We start from the raw sequence: 17633 nt of genomic DNA on the forward strand, positions 1-17633 counted from the left end.
CATGGGTCCTTCCGTTCTATATATCTATCTCAAGACAACTTTTATTCTGGACTAACTTGTCAAAGATATTTGTATAGCAAATAGCTAGCCAGTCAACAATGCCAGGAAACTATTAATCAAGATATGATAATGCCTATTTGCAGAATAATAAAGCAAAGAACACTCTTCATATAAAAGCAGGTGAGACTCAACCCTTAGACCTGTCCAGACACAATGCTGGTGTTCCTGGTTCTGGGGGCTGTGGCCCTGGCATCTGCTCATCACGCCGGGGAGCACTTCGAAGGGTAAGCAGTCCCTGAAAGAGCAAGTCCTTCTTCCTTGTGACCCCCCAAATGTAGACACATTACCCAATTTAAATTTTCTGTTCTTTGGCCATCTCACCATTCAGCGAGAAGGTGTTCCGTGTTCATGTCGAAGATGAAAACCACATCAACTTAGTCCACAAGTTGGCCCACACCACCCAGGTTAGTAGCAATTCTATGCTTTGGATTCACTCCACACCTCCTTTAAAACCTTAATTTGCACTGTGATTTTGTCAAAGGAAGGATGACATGAAATATTAACTGCAGCACTTTGGATAGCGAGACCCAAAATCAAGGAAAACATCTATTGCCATAGTATCATCTGTTTCTGCCTTAATTAGACTGCCTTCAGCTCTATAGTATTATAAATCCATAGTAACTTTTAAGAGAGCTGACAGTGTGACAACTGGATGAGTTGGGACTGGCCCGAAGGTCATAGAACATCTAATATACAGTCACTTTCTTTCTAAGGCAAAAGAGAAAAATGATCAACTTGGATATTACTGAAAAACTGGGCTTTTGTCCAACTTCAAATTCATTTCCACATCTCATGTATCATCTGTACTCTTTGATTTTCTTTCATTCCAAATCAAACAGCTTGGGTTTCCATGACCTTGATTTGGGTCTCCGTAATGATGACATTAAGGGGAAATAGAAAGTAAAAAGCCATGAGTGATTTCCATATCTTTCTTCTGCTTTCAAAAAAAACTAAAATCTCTATGCTACCTTAAAAAAATGCACCGCATACAAGGTGAGAACTGACATTTTTAATTATATATGTAGCATGGCAGGAAGCTATTGCTGATCACAAACACAGTAGATCCACTTGGGCCAATGCTGTTCCTTCATCAATATATAAACTAAAATGAACGAATATATAGAAAATATTCATCACATATGTGTGTGGTCATTTTTTAGCTCTTGAAGTATAGAGGAAGGAAAGGGAAGGGGGGAGTATAGTAATTACACATTTAAAGGTTTACAATTGAAAGAGAATATAAAGTTATCTATTGTAGCCTTCCACCCAAATCTGGAACTTCTTCTCAGGAAATAGCATCCCTGGCCGCTGGCCCTGATAAACCTGTCTGAATTCTTCCACAGATTCTATGATTCTTCAGCATAGCCCACTTGCCTTACAAATCATTCCCATCATTTTCCTTCTTATAACTTCTTATAACTTTGACCCATTGGACTTAGCTGAGCCAAATCTTACCTTTAAGATTTATCTTTTCCAGGCCTTCCCTCATTTCTCTTAGCGCTGGTTTACAGACTCTTGATCATCTGGTCACTTCTGGATTCAGCTTAGTCTTTCTGACTATATTTCTTTTTTAAAGTGTAGCCACCAGAATTGACAATGAGCCTCCAGGTCTGCTCTGATTAATACACACTGCAGGACCACCGGGCGCCTTCATTTATAAAGCAGACGTTTGTTAATGGGGCCTAAGATCCTTTTTAGCATCTTGGGCAGTCAGAGAACACTGTTAAATCTGTGTTCAGTCAAAACCATTAGGTTATTTCTTTATCACATGAATCACTCTCTGACAAGGTATCCTTCTTTCTGCACTTGCCTAATTGATTTTTTTTTTTTACCCAAATGAAGGGTTTTAGATTTACACTATTGAAATTTTATCTTGATAGCCTATTTTCAGCATGTTGAGATCTTTTTAAAAACTAATCCAGTCATCCGGAGGGAAATAATTCTTCCCTCGAACTTTGCATCACCAGCAAGTTTGATAAGCCTGCCTCCTTGACTTTTATTTTTGTCACTGATAAAGAAAAAGATTCAGGAGGTCAGAGGTCAACACAGAATGAAAGGCCTCCTTGGTGTTTCACTAAACATATTCATGATGACTCTCCAATGTGCCACATATGGTGTGAAGCATGAGTTGACTCATTAACCTGCTCTCCTGGGGCAAGCTCATTCAAGTGCCCAAGCTAGTGGGGTGTTCCCTAGCACTGTGCTGATTTCCAGCTTATAAAGGATATCAATGCAGAGACTTTATCAAATGCTTTACTAATATCAAGATTCAGCATTCTACCAGGTTAGTGGTCTCCTCCAGTAATAAGATCAAGTTAATTGGGCCTGACGTACCCTTGCTTTAAACCACGCTGGCTCCCAGAGATCACAGCTTCCTTTTCCAAGCATTTACAATCCACATGCTTCCAGTTCACTCTGCAGCTAAGCCAGAATCCGTGCCAGACCCAGGAGCACCTGCTTCTGGGCTTCACCTGCTTTTCCATTTGTGAAATCCAAGACTTGCCTGCTCTGCTCCCCAGCGAGCCCTTCAAGCTCTGATTCTTCCAAGACTGCTGAAAGAGTTCTGCAATTACATCTGCAGTATTTTTATTTATTCATTTATTTTAGTTATCTAAACTTCAGCATTTTATGGTAGTCAAGAGCAAAGACTCTGGACTCAGACTGCCTGGATTTAATCTCCGACTGTAGCACTCACTAGCTGAACCTCACACACTTCTCTGGTCCTCAGTTTTCTCATTTATAAAATGAGGGTTATAATACTATTTGCCTTATAGAATTGTTGTCAGATTTAAAAGAATTAATATAGGCAAAGCACTTACAAAGAACTAAATACTAAGAACTTGATCCGTGTTTGCCATTATTACTATCCTTAGGTTGGGGATTTTGAATGCAATTTACATGGCTGGTACCGATCTCATCTACCTTTGGTTTCAATGCCCCCTTTCCAAAGAAGGCATTTGTAGTTCAATCATAACATGTGAAAAACCTTTACTTATCTCAGTGGTGATTTCATCTTTCAGTAGAAACAGAGGAAACAACAGATAGTGGAACACCTTCTTAGAAAGACAAAAGCCAAAGAAGAGTTAAATTGGGGCTACTTTCTCTCTTCCAGCTGCAAACGTCATGCTTTAGCTCCAAGAAGTGGGACACACATTTCTTCTATTTTTATTTTCAACGTGATTGAAAATGAGATTTTTATTCTCCTTAGCAATCTTGTGGGTGCAGCATATTCTGAGCTGTAGCCTTCCTGATAAGATCATCACAAGGGCATCCAGGCTTTGTATTCATCCTTGGCCATGCGTCCTTCCTCCCAGCTTTTGAACATGTCCTTTTAAAAGCTAAGTGTATTGAAGAGGGCTGTGACCACAAGCACTCCGGCACCCTCTCCTCTTTCATCTATAATTGTATTAGTAAGGATTTTATTTTATCTCCTTGCAATCAGGGCTGTGCTTTTTCTTTTATTGGAAACACCACAAAAACTGTTCTCCAATCTCCGTACTGTCTAGAACTCTATATTTATCAAGTTTAGGGTAGATTTTTCTCTAAATTAAAGACAGTAAAGTTACTGTCTTCCAATGTTCTCATCATTCCTACAACACCAGTAAGTTCTTCCCTGCTGTCCGGAATTAGGCAAGTAGGACTCACTTCCTTTTCCAATAATAAAGGAAAATTTTGTCAAGATAAATGAAGAACCTGTCAGTTGCTCTCCTTGTAGTCAAATGCAATGTGAAAAAACAAGTATGTGCAAATTTGTGAAGAACCGAAGATCCCCAACACCAGTATTTATTCTTTTATATGCCACGTTTCCTACCCTAACAATTTAAGTTTGAATGCTACTTCACCTTACTTTTGTGACAAGTTTTCTGAGAAGTCTTAGGAAGAATTCTTTCGTTATCAGCTAGCTGGCTGATTAAGTTGACATTGTCACAATGCTGTCTAATGTTATCTCCTCATGTAACTTAAAGATATTTCTTTATCCTCCAACATACGTTCTATTCATATATCACTCTTTGTCACTCAGCCTCCTACATTTATAATTTTATAATTTCAGTTTCATAACTTCTTAACATGTAATTCATTTCCTTACATCTATATCACCTATTTCACTCTATTTTTATATTTTGGAAATCAATCTCATTCATAAGGTCTTGGTAACTCCTGAAATCCATATTTATGTTCCTGTGTTATTACCCTGAGTTTATTGTTTGTCTCCATACTTAGTGGCCTGGTAAACAGCTAGGAGGCTAAAGTTTGCTTCTTCTTTGCCAGTTTTTCTCCCAGGAAGTCCTGAGACTAACTCTAGTGCGGTAGGTCTGCGTCACACTGTGGCACTCCTTAGTAGCGGATGTTGACAGGGTGGCCGACCAGTTCTCTCCATGTCAAACTGAAACTTCTAAGCATCTTCCGGTCAGGTCTACACGTTTTTGTCAGACATATTTCTGAGATTCTTCTACCCTTTTAAAAGAATTTTCTCACAGCAGAATCATAAAGGTAACACTGTGTGCGTGTGTATGTGTGTTTATGTTTGTGTGTGCGTATATGTTTGTGTGTGCGTATATGCGTGTGTGTACGTGTATGTTGTATGTGTGTGTGCGTGTGTGCACGTGTGTGTAACTGTATGTGTGTTTGTGTGTGCATGGTCTTCCGGTGTTTGGCAGAGCTCAGTCTAATGGGCAAGAGTTTAGGAAGTTAGATGTGACAATTTTTAGTTTAACATTTGAAATAAAACCATTTATAAACAATTAGGCTGTTCTGAAGTGGCACAAGATATACTCAAGTTTGTATTAGAAACATCACCAAGGCTATCATGCAGGTGTTTGTTGCCTTGAGGGGAAGGCTGGCTTCTTAATAGAGGTTCTCCGGAAGCAGACCCTGAAGCAAAGATTCAAGGGGAAGGGTTTTATTTGGGAAGTACAGGGGGCACTGATAAAGAAGTGGGGACTGGTACAGAGAAGGAGAGACAGTCAACAGAAGGGAAATGCTAGGAAAAGGCACAAACCTCAGGTTCCACAATTACCCTGCCTGAGAGCTGAGACAATTGGAGTATTTAAAAATCTGCTTTCTGGCTCAGCACTCATAGCTCAGTGGATAGGGTGCCGGCCACATACACCAGGGCTGGCAGGTTTGAACCCAGCCTAGGCCTGCTAAACAACAATGACTAAACAACAATGACAACTACAACAAAAAATAGCCGGGCATTGTGGCAGTCGCCTGTAGTCCCAACTACTTGGGAGGCTGAAGCAAGAGAATCGCTTCAGCCCAAGAGTTGGAGGTTGCTATGAGCTGTGATGTCAAGCACTCTACCCAGGACAACATAGTGAGACTCTGTCTCAAAAAATAAATAAAAATAAAATAAAATAAAAATCTACTTTTTAGGGTCATTGGTGAACCATAGAAATCATTTCCTTGGTACTTCTTGCCTCCCTGGAGCTGACAGTTTGGCTATTCCCAGTTCTAGGTAGAAGAGTCCTCAGGTACAGAGATGCGGACTTGGCAGTAGGTAGTCCTCTGAGCACACTAAAAGGCCCCAGCAACTGTGTATGGGAGGAACACTGTCAGGCCGTCTGCAGAGGCTTGGAGGACTTTGTGTTACCGATTCCAAATCTCGATGTCTGTAATAAAGACATACCTCACTCTCCCACTGCACCATGGACTTACAGGTGTTTACTAGGAACACAGATACAGAGCTGGCTTTCATAAATGTGCTTTCTCTTATAATGTGTTTATCTTCGGTGCCCGCCTCTTCACCACGTGGGCTAAGTAGAATTTATCCCCAGCCCCTTGCTTTCTCTGTCCCCATCGTGGCATGTCTTTGTACTTCCTCACTACCATTTAACCTCTCATCTTTATCCTCTCATCCTCGACCCACCAGGTCACCTTACATGGTCAGTCTTTATCTTGCCATCAATAGTCTCTTCGTTCAATTCCTCTGTGACAACCACGCTCACAGTTTTTTCTTCTGGAATCTCAGCGTCCCTTCCTTCCATTGCCCTGACATGACCTATGGCCCTGTGCGTGATCAGCACCCCCTGGACTTCTCCAGTGGTTGGAATATTACCAGGGCAGTGTGTAGCTTACTGGGTTCCCCACAAGTATTTATGACACTGAGTCATACTATCTTACCTCATCAGTTTCTGCTGCACAGCCTCTAAGTTTGTCTCAACTCTCTTCCACGTTTCTAAGCAGGGGTTCTAAACATCACCACCAGTCACATCTCCAGCTCTGGAGACCAGAGCACAAACATTCAAACAGGGGTGAGGTAAGACACAGGTGCAAAGAAAGACCAGAAAAGCAGGCACCTACAAGAGACAGCATGTCCTTGTTAATAGTTTTCCATTGAAAAGGGATAATTAAAAATGTACATTCAGAAATAAATACATTAGAATTATCAGATATGACATCCTTCTATTCTGTGCTTAATTTTCTAGAAAGTCTCCCCCATGAAGACAGAACCCATGTTGGATTTGTCTACCAGTATATTCCCAGTCTCAGGCACAGGGCCTAGCACATAGTAGGACCACAATCATAGTTGAAAAGCAACTGTAGAAATAAAAATGTCAGAGCATTATTGGGTCCCCAAGAGTATATTCTGTCCAGCCATAGTGCCAAGATACCCACTGTGGAAAGATACCATTTCTTTTCTTGATGTAGCTGCTATAGGTTGGGAATGCTCCTGGTTCTGCACAGAATTCTGTTCCAAGAAAAATTCATAAAATGAATCCATTAAAAAATAAAAGGGAAAGCTTAATTTTTCTCCAGTAAATCTTCTGGCTCTAGTTAATTCATCATCATTCAGGACATTTACCCATTACCACAAACGCCGTTATCATAACGCCGTTATCATTTATTGATTCAGAAAATCAATAAATAGAAAAGGGCAGTTATAGAATATTGTAATTAACTAGCATTGTGGATAATGATTGTATACATTTTGTACTTATTGATAATCAATTAAGGGTATGTAACGTATTTGTAAACATTTTGTATTGATGTCTGACAGCTTGCTCCCAACACTTGTTCACTCAAGGGAGATATTTTTAAGAGATTTCATGGATAATTTCATTTTGAAAATAACTCAATGAAGCAGAACAACAGCATGCTTGCATGTGATAATTCAGCTATTGAATTATCAGCATCCGATACAGTATATCTTGCTTTCTTTTCAGATTGACTTCTGGAAACCAGATTCTGTCACACAAATCACACCTCACAGTGTGGCTGACTTCCGGGTCAAAGCAGAAGATACTGTCGCCGTGGTGAACTTTCTAAAGCAGAATAACCTAAAATTTGAGTAAGTTTATGTTTTGTAGCTATTTAAATTCTCTCCCATACACATGTTTATTCAAGCCTTTGAATAACCCTGGGAAGGTAAAAATGGTACCCAAACCAGGCCTTCCCTGTGGCCGCACAAACAGAACAGTCCTGGCAGAGCTGGTTCTGGATTCGAGATCTTATGACTTCAGTTCTTACGGATTTTGTGTTTCGCAATTGCTCTAATGAAAAATTTTTTTGAATTTTTGCTTTATTTTTATTTTTTCATTAAATCATTTTTTCATTAACTGTATACATTAATGCATTTATGGGGTACAATGTGCTGGTTTTACATACAATTTGGAATGCTTACATCAAACTAGTTAACATAGCCTTCACCTCATCTACTTAATTATAGTGTTAAGACATTTATACTCTACACTTAATAGATTTGACGTGTACTCTTACATGAAAATGGTTTTGACTCTCAGTTAATCTAACTGTGAATATATAAAATCTTTACAAATTTGGGAATTATACCTTCTATTTCCAACGGTGGAATAGCAAAACTTATTTGGATGCAGTTATACATTAAACACAAACAATAACCAGGTCCAAGTGCATTTCTATTCACAGGTTCCTTTTTTTTTTTTTTTTTTTTGTTGCAGTTTGGCTGGGGCTGGGTTTGAACCCGCCACCCTCGGCATATGGGGCCGGCGCCCTACTCACTGAGCCACAGGCGCCGCCCCTATTCATAGGTTTCTTAATTTAGTAAGAATGTTATCTTTACTAATATAAATAATCATACCTTCAGTGTAGAACTTATAAACTGAATTCAGCGTTAATTGCAATAATATCACATGCTTCACCTACAACAGAGTGAGTTTCCAAAAGACATTTTTCTGATTTTGTGAATTAAAGGAAAGAAAACCATGAAAAAAAGGTTTTAACTCTTGAACCCCAAATCTTTACCCAGATATCTGACTTGCTTCTGTTTCACAAGCAATATATTGTGTACAGGCCACACCCATGGACACTTCATTAGAAGAAGCTAGAGATGGTTTTAGCCCCAAATCTTACCAGGTCTTCTTTCTAGGTGATCAGCCAACTCTATTGTGAGCCACCGGCTCTCTGTGCTCCTTTAACTTAAAGATAAGACGAGAGTCAGCCAAATAACACTTCTGTCCTTTTTTTCCCTAAGCTCTCACCACTGTCTTTACTGGGAGGAGAAGGCATAGAGAGAAGGTACCAAAGAAAGCAAAGTGATTCCTCCAAGAATTGAGTAGAGCTGGCTAAGCTGATCTCCCCATATCTCCTCCCCCTAAATACCACACTGATTTATTTAGGCCTTTCCAGATGAGAACATGCTCCTAAGTAGACACAGTTGTCCACTTGTTGAACCAACAACTCTGCCGAGTACCTGTATGTATCAAGCACTGTAAAGGAGTGAAATGGCCTCACTTCCTTTAGGTGACAAAGTTTACATGAGGAATTGCAATAGTGTGTCCTAGATGTTAAGAAGAGTAAAAAGCTAGAGATTGGGAGGAATGGACCAAGCCTAGGGGTTAGGGAGGGCTGTACTAAGAAACGAGGCTTCAGTATAGAATTGAATTAGCCAAAGACAAGGAAAAGCCATATTTGAGGCCAGGCATGGTGAACCTTTCATGTTGGAAGGCCGCGTTAATTTAGCTATAATCAAATAGGGCTGCATTCAAAAAACTTCAAGTAGATGCACTTAAAAATGTACATTATTTTATAAAAATCTAACTACTTCATACTTAATAATTTCAAAAAATGAAAACTGTCAACTTTTAAAGTTAACTCACTTTTGAATGACTTTGTTGTGTCTGGGTTTTGTTAGAAAGATTTGAATATTTGGTTTCAGCTTGGAGGTCCACGGTTTCAGCTGATCGTCTAGATGAGTAACAGTCATTTGTGACCTTATAGGCTTTTAGATTTTGATTAGTTAGGAGAATGTAGATTTACAGCAATAAGTGGTTGAAAGGCAAGAAAGCATTTTGGGAGGATGTTACCAGAGGCCCGGGTATTCCACTGCATTTTCCCATATTTCAATTGGATCTTTAAATTAGAGCTCAATCAATTCCATCTATAGTTCTTTAGATGCCTTGGTGATATCGGCGAGGTGAGGCATCTTTTACATACACTCACTAATTTTACCAAATTCAGTCCAACTTCATGACACTTATTTTGAAAGTTGTTGATGATATCTATTCCCCATGTTCTCTGTGCAAGACTGCTCTAAGTGAGTTACTCTTCATAGCAAGGAAAATCTTCTGCTATGATTTAAAAGAAGTATAAAATCTGTACCAAGTTAGTAGTATCAGTCAATTCATCCAAACCAATTGAATAATATTTATTTTCCTTTTAAAGCATTGCATGAAATTGTTCTGTTAAGTCAAAAGTTAACTCATGCTGCTGATCAGTTATGGTTCTCCTTGAAAGAGGCAGTTGTTCGTACTTTAAAATGTTGTCAGGGTCTCAGCATCCTACAGCTTCAACAACACATTCTTTCACAATTTCTACATCATTAAATGGCTTCCCTTTTTCCCCAAGTATATAAACTACTTTAAAAGTTGCTTCAGTAGCATTATTTTGAGGTCTTTTTGTTGCTTGGAAGAATTGTCTTTGCTTGTGCTTTTTATCTTTTAATAACTGCAATACAACCTTTCAGTCCTCTCCTTCTAATTTAAAATATTTGTGGCCCTTATGGGTTTTATAATACTGATGATCATTGACTTTTTTAATATTGATACTGCAATATTGCAAAGCAAGTAGATCATCTTATCTTTAGCAGAAACAAGACAATATTGCAATTCTCAATCCTCGTCAAAAATCTGCTCCCTTCCTTCAGCATTCTCTTGGTCTTCTTCAATAAGATGGGCTGTTAAGCATATAGAATTCAAAAATACTGTTGAGCTGTACAACTATTCACAAGTTGCACTTCAAACAGAAACAGAGAGCACTGTTGTCAAAAGCTGCAGGAGGGCTGACAAACTCTACCCCCACAAACTCTCACTAACCAGCCTCGTGCCCTTAGTGGAGGCAGTCAGGCAGGGGAGATTAGAACTCAATCTTGAGCATAGCAGCTTGCAATTTAGCCCTCATAGCTTACTAATGTTCTAAATGTGTCGGTCAGTCTAGGAGGATTATTTCATTGAAATTTATTCTTTGGTATTCTATATACATTCATTTTTTAAATAAAAATATGAAGGACAAACAAATATGTATTAGCAAAAATAAAAAGATTTGTTCTATAAAATTTGGATTCAGTCAAAAGATGTACTTAAGGCCCTAGAAGGCCACATATGACCTTAAGGCCTCAGGTTCCCTATCCCTGCTTTAAGCAAAGAACAGACCATATGCTGAGACTTAGAAGTGGGAGAAATAAGGCTGACCTGGAGGCATTCACATCAGAGGGAAGGAAGAAATAAGATATTTAGTGCCAAGCAGAACTCTTCCTCCAAAGAGTGGATAGGGGAAGAGCAAAGAGAAAACCTTGGTCTCCAGTCCTGACCATTCATGTTGATCCACCAATCCCTCATCACAAGCTCAAGACTTCATTATATTTTAAGAAATTGTGACCTACATAATTTTAACATTAGAAATTTTATCATGCATTTCATGTCTTAAAAATGTAAAAGATAAATCTCTAGGCTTAATGTGAAAAAAAAAATACCCAAAATATATAGAAGAACAGTATTTATGCCAGCAAAGATGTCAGAATTGTCACCTACAAAATCCACACCTCCGTCAGGATAAGTGGTGTAGCACAGTGCAACAAGTACGTGCTCGGAGAAGATATAAACTGGAGTCCAGTCCTGGCACCGCACCTGTCTGCCTATGTAAACCTGGGTAATTTGCTTCACTTTTCTTATCCATAAAATGAAAATATGATGCCTCTCTAAAAGGGCTGTAGTGAAAATGAAATAAAACAATATGTAAATAATTTGCAGCTACAAGAAGTATTGCTGAGGATGCTGCTGTGGCCTACTATTATACAAAGGGAGGTTATACATTTTTAAAAATCAACAGAAACTCTTATATTTAACCCATTTTTCCTTTTATTTATTCATTTTTGAAAACTTCAGAATATTACGGGGTACAAACCTTTTGGTTACAAGTGTACTATCACCAAAAAAGTATGTGTTGTACCTGTTGGGTGTGAATTTGCCCATGCCCAACCTCCCTTCCACCTGCTTGATTTCCAATGAGTCTTATTTCCATATGTGCACATAAGTGTTGACAGACAAGTTCCAATTTAACAGTAAGTGCATGTGGTGTTTGTTTTTCCATTCCTGTTAAACTTCACTTAGAAGAACGTTTAACCCCGTTATCTTGCCTCACCTGGCTATCTGCTTCTGCCTGAGGGAAGTGTCAAAATGTGACCTTTTTAAAACAAAGATATAACACAGTAAGTTTCAAAATATGATTAATATTCATGCCTATGACATTTTTGCTCTTATTATACTAGGAAGGACATTAAAAATTCTAGCCTTTAGGAATTTTCTGTAACATCAAAAAAAAATGATAGTTTCTTTATAATCTCTTTTTTTAAAAGGAAGATCAGTGACTATAGACTAACCCAGCCACCTGAATAACGTCCAACTTCTAGCCATATTACAAAATAGTGAGATAGTTTTTGACTGCATTTTATTTATTTATTATTTTTTTTTTTTTTTGGTTTTTGGCCGGGGCTAGGTTTGAACCTGCCACCTCCGGCATATGGGACTGGCGCCCTACTCCTTGAGCCACAGGCGCCACCCTTGACTGCATTTTAATCTCCATTTATCAAATAGAAATTTCACTTCCTTTTTTCCATGAGAAATTTTTAGAGAATTTTGTATGAATGTTGCATTATCTAGAACATAGGACATTCCATGGGAGCTAAGAGCTTGCTAATTTTTGCTTCTGTGTTCACTGCTTAGCATATTTGTGGCAAATACGTCTCTAAATATTAAATAAAAATAATAATAATAATAAGTCCCTGGAAACCCGGGAGAATCACACCAGCAATATCCTTGCTAAGACTGCTAGCATCCCCCTGCATCCCATTATTAGCTCATGTGGACCAATTCGTATATTTAGACGGCTTCCTGCTGGCAAGAATTTGCATTTGTGTTTGTATATAACAAGAACCATCTACTGCACAGAGTTCTACCAAAATAGTTTGGGTAGACTTTTTTCAAAGGTTCTAACCTTCTTCACTAAGACGTGCATCATTTGGCAGCTTTAATCAGGTCATGAACTATCATAGGAAAAATTCAAAATGTGTGTAAAAAGGAAGCTGACTGTAGTGTAAAGTTGCACCCTGGTTACAGAAAGGCTAGGAATCGGATGGTGTAATTTTCCAGTTTATGGCTCTGAAGCTAAATTGATAGAGCCACTGGGTGGGCGGCCCTGCACACAATTCTTTCCCATAAATTGCAGGAAGATTGTCCTTGCCCTATCCAGTCCAGGGAGAGATTGGCTGCTGCAAATGCCTGTATTATTATTTCTCTGCATATTTTAGAGACATTTTCTAATGTCTACTTCCTAATCCCAGGAGGAAAGTGTCTTGGGATCACAGTGGTCACATAGTGAAGTTCTTCACCAATGATGGTCACACAGCCCAGAAACTGCCCAGATGCTTCATTTTCAGGAATCAGATGAGGAGAATAAAAAGGAGTCATGTCTCTCTTTCCTTCTCAGACATCGTGTTCCTCGCTTAGGGGAGAGTCCCAGTTGTCTAATTTGCTTGTGTATTTAAAAAAAAATAAAAAGGAGAAGAAGTTGATGGCACTATAAAAGGAACATATAGAAGTGTGAAATAGTGTACATGTCTCTCTACTGTGGAGCTGTAATGCGGTCCCTATTATATTAAGAGGCATTGTTTTAATCTTCTAGAATAGAAGCTCATTATTTAGTAATAATATTTTTGTAATATAGCTAAAGCGGTGCTTTGTCCTAAATCTAAGAAAATCAAATTATCCTAAGGCTGGGGAGGATTAATTGAGGTCAATATTCTGCCTTCAGGCAAAAGTCAGCACCTCACTTCAAGCTCATTCTGATCCTCTTTACAAGGTGTTAGAGAATACTTTTACTCTTGAGTGTCATCTGAAATTCAACTGGGTTTTTTATGCCCTTTTGTCCTGCTTAATGAAGAACATGTTTAATATTTAACACTGAAAATGACTCTAACAGAATGTCTTGTCTTAGTACCAAATAAAACACTAGCCCCCACCTAGTCACTGATTTTCCTAAATAATTTGGAAGTTTATTTGTTTGTTTGTTTTCCTTGAGGTTTGGACACAGAAAACAGTATGCTCAGAGAGCTTCATTGCTCCCTTCACCTAGACTTGGCTGTAGAAGTGAATGAGGGTGTTGTTTACTGTTTTTTCTTGTATTTTTTTTCCCACTCAGTAAGAGAAGTTCACTCTTATTAGGCAAGATTTGTTCTTTCAAATTGATACTGGAACAGAATTGTCTTCATAAAAGTTTCTGCCAGTTGATAATTTTCTAAGTTTCCAGGTTTTTGTTTTGCTTATTTTATTTTATTTTTATTTGTTTTTAGCTTTCAGTTTTCTTTGAAAATCATGTTTTTGAACAGTCTCTATTTTAAACTTAATTTTCTCTGTGTTTTCCTGGAGTTTATGAAGGTGATAACTGGAAAAAAAAAGTATTATATTTTTTCATTAACCTTGAAAGACATCTATGTAAATGACTGAGGCCTACAGTTTTGAGCCAAGTTATTGTATTTTAGAATTGAAAGGAACATTGAAAATCCACTAATCAAGTGACCCCACTGTAAAACTCATGAAATCAAAGCCCAGGGATTAAATGAGTTTTCTGAAGTTTTTTTATGAGTTAGGTAAAACTATGACCTGGCTCTTTTGATTCCTAACTCAAGATTCCTTCTACTAAGACCCTATTCCCTAATAATTCAGTTTGGGTGGTGAATGTAATGGTGACATTTACTGTAGTCATTGTTCCTAACTGTAGCAGGCAGACCGATGGGCGTCCCCTAGAAAGTCTGTACGCTAATCCCCAGATCATGAGAATATGTTGTGTTGCATTACAATGAGGAATTAAGGTTATAGATGGAATGAAGCTTTCTAATCAGTTGACTTTAAAATGGGGAGATTATCCTGGATGGTCCAGACAGATCCAATGCAATAATAAGAGTCCTTTAAAATGGAATTAGGAGGCAGAAGAGGTCAGGGTGATTGGATATAAAGATTCAACTTGCTGTTACTGGCCTTGAAGTTGGAGGAAGGGGCCACAGCCGAGGAATGCAGGTAGCTCTAGGAACTGGAAAGAGGAAAGAGTCAGCTTCTCCCCTTGAGCATCTCTGTTGGCACCTTGTTCTTTAGCCCAGTGACACGTATGTTAGGCTTTTAACCTACACTACTGTAAAATGATAAATCCATGGTGTTAAGCCACTACGTCTATGGTACCTTAGAATAACCACAGAAACTCACACACCACCAAAGGATTGATGGCTGCTCAGTGGAATTTTTTCCCACAGAATAAATTCTAAAATCTACCCCTTTTTCATTTTTTAAAAGACTACCTTAATAGAATTAAGACCTTAAGACAGTGTTTGCCTTTTGCTAGGAAGCAGATACCATTTGGTATTAATTTATTGCATTTTCCATGAATGGATCCTAGTTCACACCCAAGTTTACCAAATAAAGGAGCAACCAGGAGGAAGGTTCAGAGGATGTCCCTGACATACTTCCTCACAATAGCCTTGGGGCAGCTGGAGGAGAAGCAGACTTTTGATGTGTGGCTCAAATTCTCTGCCTGTCAGATAAAACCATTTCAAGGCTGAACTATGGATAATAGAAGTTTGGGGAAAGTGGCCTCTGTCTGTAATATTCACTGTGTTGTAATCAAGTACATTCCACTTATAACATTTTGTTTTCTCCAAACACATTCACCTACTCAAAGGGAAATGAAGTCACACATAAGACCTGCCTCACACCTTCAGACCTGCCTCTCTCAGTAGAAACTTTGACCTGAACTATTTATGTATAGAAACGAGCAGGCCCCAAGTGCTCTGTTACTGATTTCCATATCGCCTTGCTATAGAATCACCATTGAATTATTTAAGATAGTCAAGTAGAAACTGGTCCTTTAAACCCAATACTCCTTTGCCTAATAAATATTTAGCTTGTTAATATCTGCATTTCTGGACGTTCAGGTATCAAGATATTTTTCTCCAAACCTGGAGAAACTCTTCTCACATACTCAGATGATCAGCTCTTCCCATTTACCTGAAACTGATTCGCTTCCTGGAACACAAGGCCCATAGTCCTCAATTCAGACAATTCCTAAGGAGGAAAGACCATAGACAGGCCTTGAGTACATCCTGTTGTATGGTAGCCCAAGATTCCAATCCACTGGATATGAGGGGAAACAATTTTCTAACTTTAGGGTCTCAGGACACTCAAATATGTGAAATTTGGGCAGAGAAAGGGCCTGTCTTGCTTGCACTTTTCAGTCACCTTCTCAATGACTTCCGTGTTCAGTGACAGCTTCCCCCTTGAGTAGTTCAGGTTGAAGGTCATCAGGAATAACCAGAGGATAGGACATGAATGTGCAGTGAATGCATTTTTGTCATCTACTAAATCAGTTACCCTAGGATTTTATGTGTATTGACTGGGGGGAAATATACTTATGTTGATAGGAGCACCCCCTCTGATTCATTGCAGGGAATTGATAAGCAACCTGAAAAATGCCCTGGAGACCCAGTTTGATAGCCGTGTTCGTGGGACAGGACACAGTTATGAGAAGTACAACAACTGGGAAACGGTACGATAAACACAGGATGTAGACAGATACTGCTTTGGGAATTGAACCAAGAATGCCACATTAATATACAAATAATTCCATTGGGCAGATTGAGGGTTGGACTCAGCAAGTGACCACTGAGAACCCAGACCTCATCTCTCGCAGTGTGATCGGAACCACATTTGAGGGACGCAATATGTACCTCCTCAAGGTAACCATTTTTAACCATTACCTCGCCATGTCTGAGGGCTTTAAATCAACGAATTGTAACACATTAACATCTGTTTCACAGACATGCTTATCCCAAACATTGTTGTAACTCTTTTCCTGCCTGCGTCCCCCAGGGAATCAGATTCCTCAGCTTCTTTCATCATATGTGGATTGTTAAATCATTATTTTGATTTATTCAAAAGGAAAAAGATAAGAGAAGTCCTATAAATTTAACCACATTCCTGTAAGCAATGTAAATGATCATCTACCTTGATGAAATTCTTCTTTCCCAGCTGTTGTTTGCAGATCCATTTGCTAAAGAGATTCATAAACTTCATGTCTATCAGGAAACATTACAAAGCATATCAGCCATTTGTCTCTGTCGTCATCTAATACCATTTTCAAATTCTAATGAAGGAAATAAAAAAAGACAAGGAATAAGTGGGAGAGAAGGGAAAATTCTTACAAGATTAGAAGTATCATGATTACTTCTAATTACTCATCCAGTTGTCCTGGTCATGTCACCTAATAACAGCAGCTGAAAATAACTTCAGTACAATTAAACAGGGTAATCAAGCATCTTCTGAAAATATGAGCTTGTCAAGCTTAATAAAAATAATAAACAGCTATGTAAGCTTTTAGCTCAAACACTGTGTCTAGAGGCAAGAACATACTGTGCCAGTATGATGTTTTAATGTAATCATGGGATATATGTCAGGATAAGGCTGCTGCCGTCAGCCTTCACCTGTTGAGTCCAGAGCCCAGATGGTGTGAAGGTTAACCCCTGAACGCCACATAGTGAATCATGATTTCCCTTTTCTTTTCTTTTGCAATAGGTTGGCAAAGCTGGAGCCAATAAGCCTGCCATTTTCATGGACTGTGGTTTCCACGCCAGAGAGTGGATTTCTCCTGCCTTTTGCCAGTGGTTTGTGAGAGAGGTCAGTAGGTAAAGTGATTTGGGGCAAAAAGTAGAAAGTGTTTCTTTTTAATTTCAATTAGTTCCTTATAACCTATCTATAATAAAAAGAATAAGAATACAGAAAACACATCCACAATTCCAATTTCCCATTTTTATAAATTAGTTTCAACTTTCAACAGACCCTTTATAAAGCAAGATTTTAAAGCAGTTGGAAATTTGCATTTACTTGAATTTCACGCATCTGAACTTCTCATCCTCTTTTGGTGGAGAAGGCCAAAGCTAGTATGGTGGATTGGTCCTTTAAAAGCTAATGACTATGGATAAACCACCAAACTGATCATGTCTCCTGGATAATAACCACTGTATACTTTAAAATAAAATAAAACAGTACACTACAGTC

General features: G+C 38.6%; 1 protein-coding gene across 1 annotated transcript in view; it reads left to right on the plus strand.

The window, feature by feature from the left end:
* Positions 1-213: 213 nt before the first annotated feature.
* The window catches only part of CPB1 (carboxypeptidase B1), a 35680-nt gene continuing 18260 nt past the window's right edge, over positions 214-17633 (plus strand). Inside the window, exons 1-6 of the mRNA XM_053598808.1 lie at positions 214-284; positions 389-464; positions 7227-7351; positions 16026-16125; positions 16214-16315; positions 17151-17252. Coding sequence (XP_053454783.1) covers positions 214-284; positions 389-464; positions 7227-7351; positions 16026-16125; positions 16214-16315; positions 17151-17252 — 576 coding nt within the window. The remainder of the gene's footprint in view (positions 285-388; positions 465-7226; positions 7352-16025; positions 16126-16213; positions 16316-17150; positions 17253-17633) is intronic.

The sequence above is a fragment of the Nycticebus coucang genome, chromosome 8 (assembly GCF_027406575.1).
Source record: "Nycticebus coucang isolate mNycCou1 chromosome 8, mNycCou1.pri, whole genome shotgun sequence".
Classification (NCBI taxonomy): Eukaryota; Metazoa; Chordata; class Mammalia; order Primates; family Lorisidae; genus Nycticebus; species Nycticebus coucang.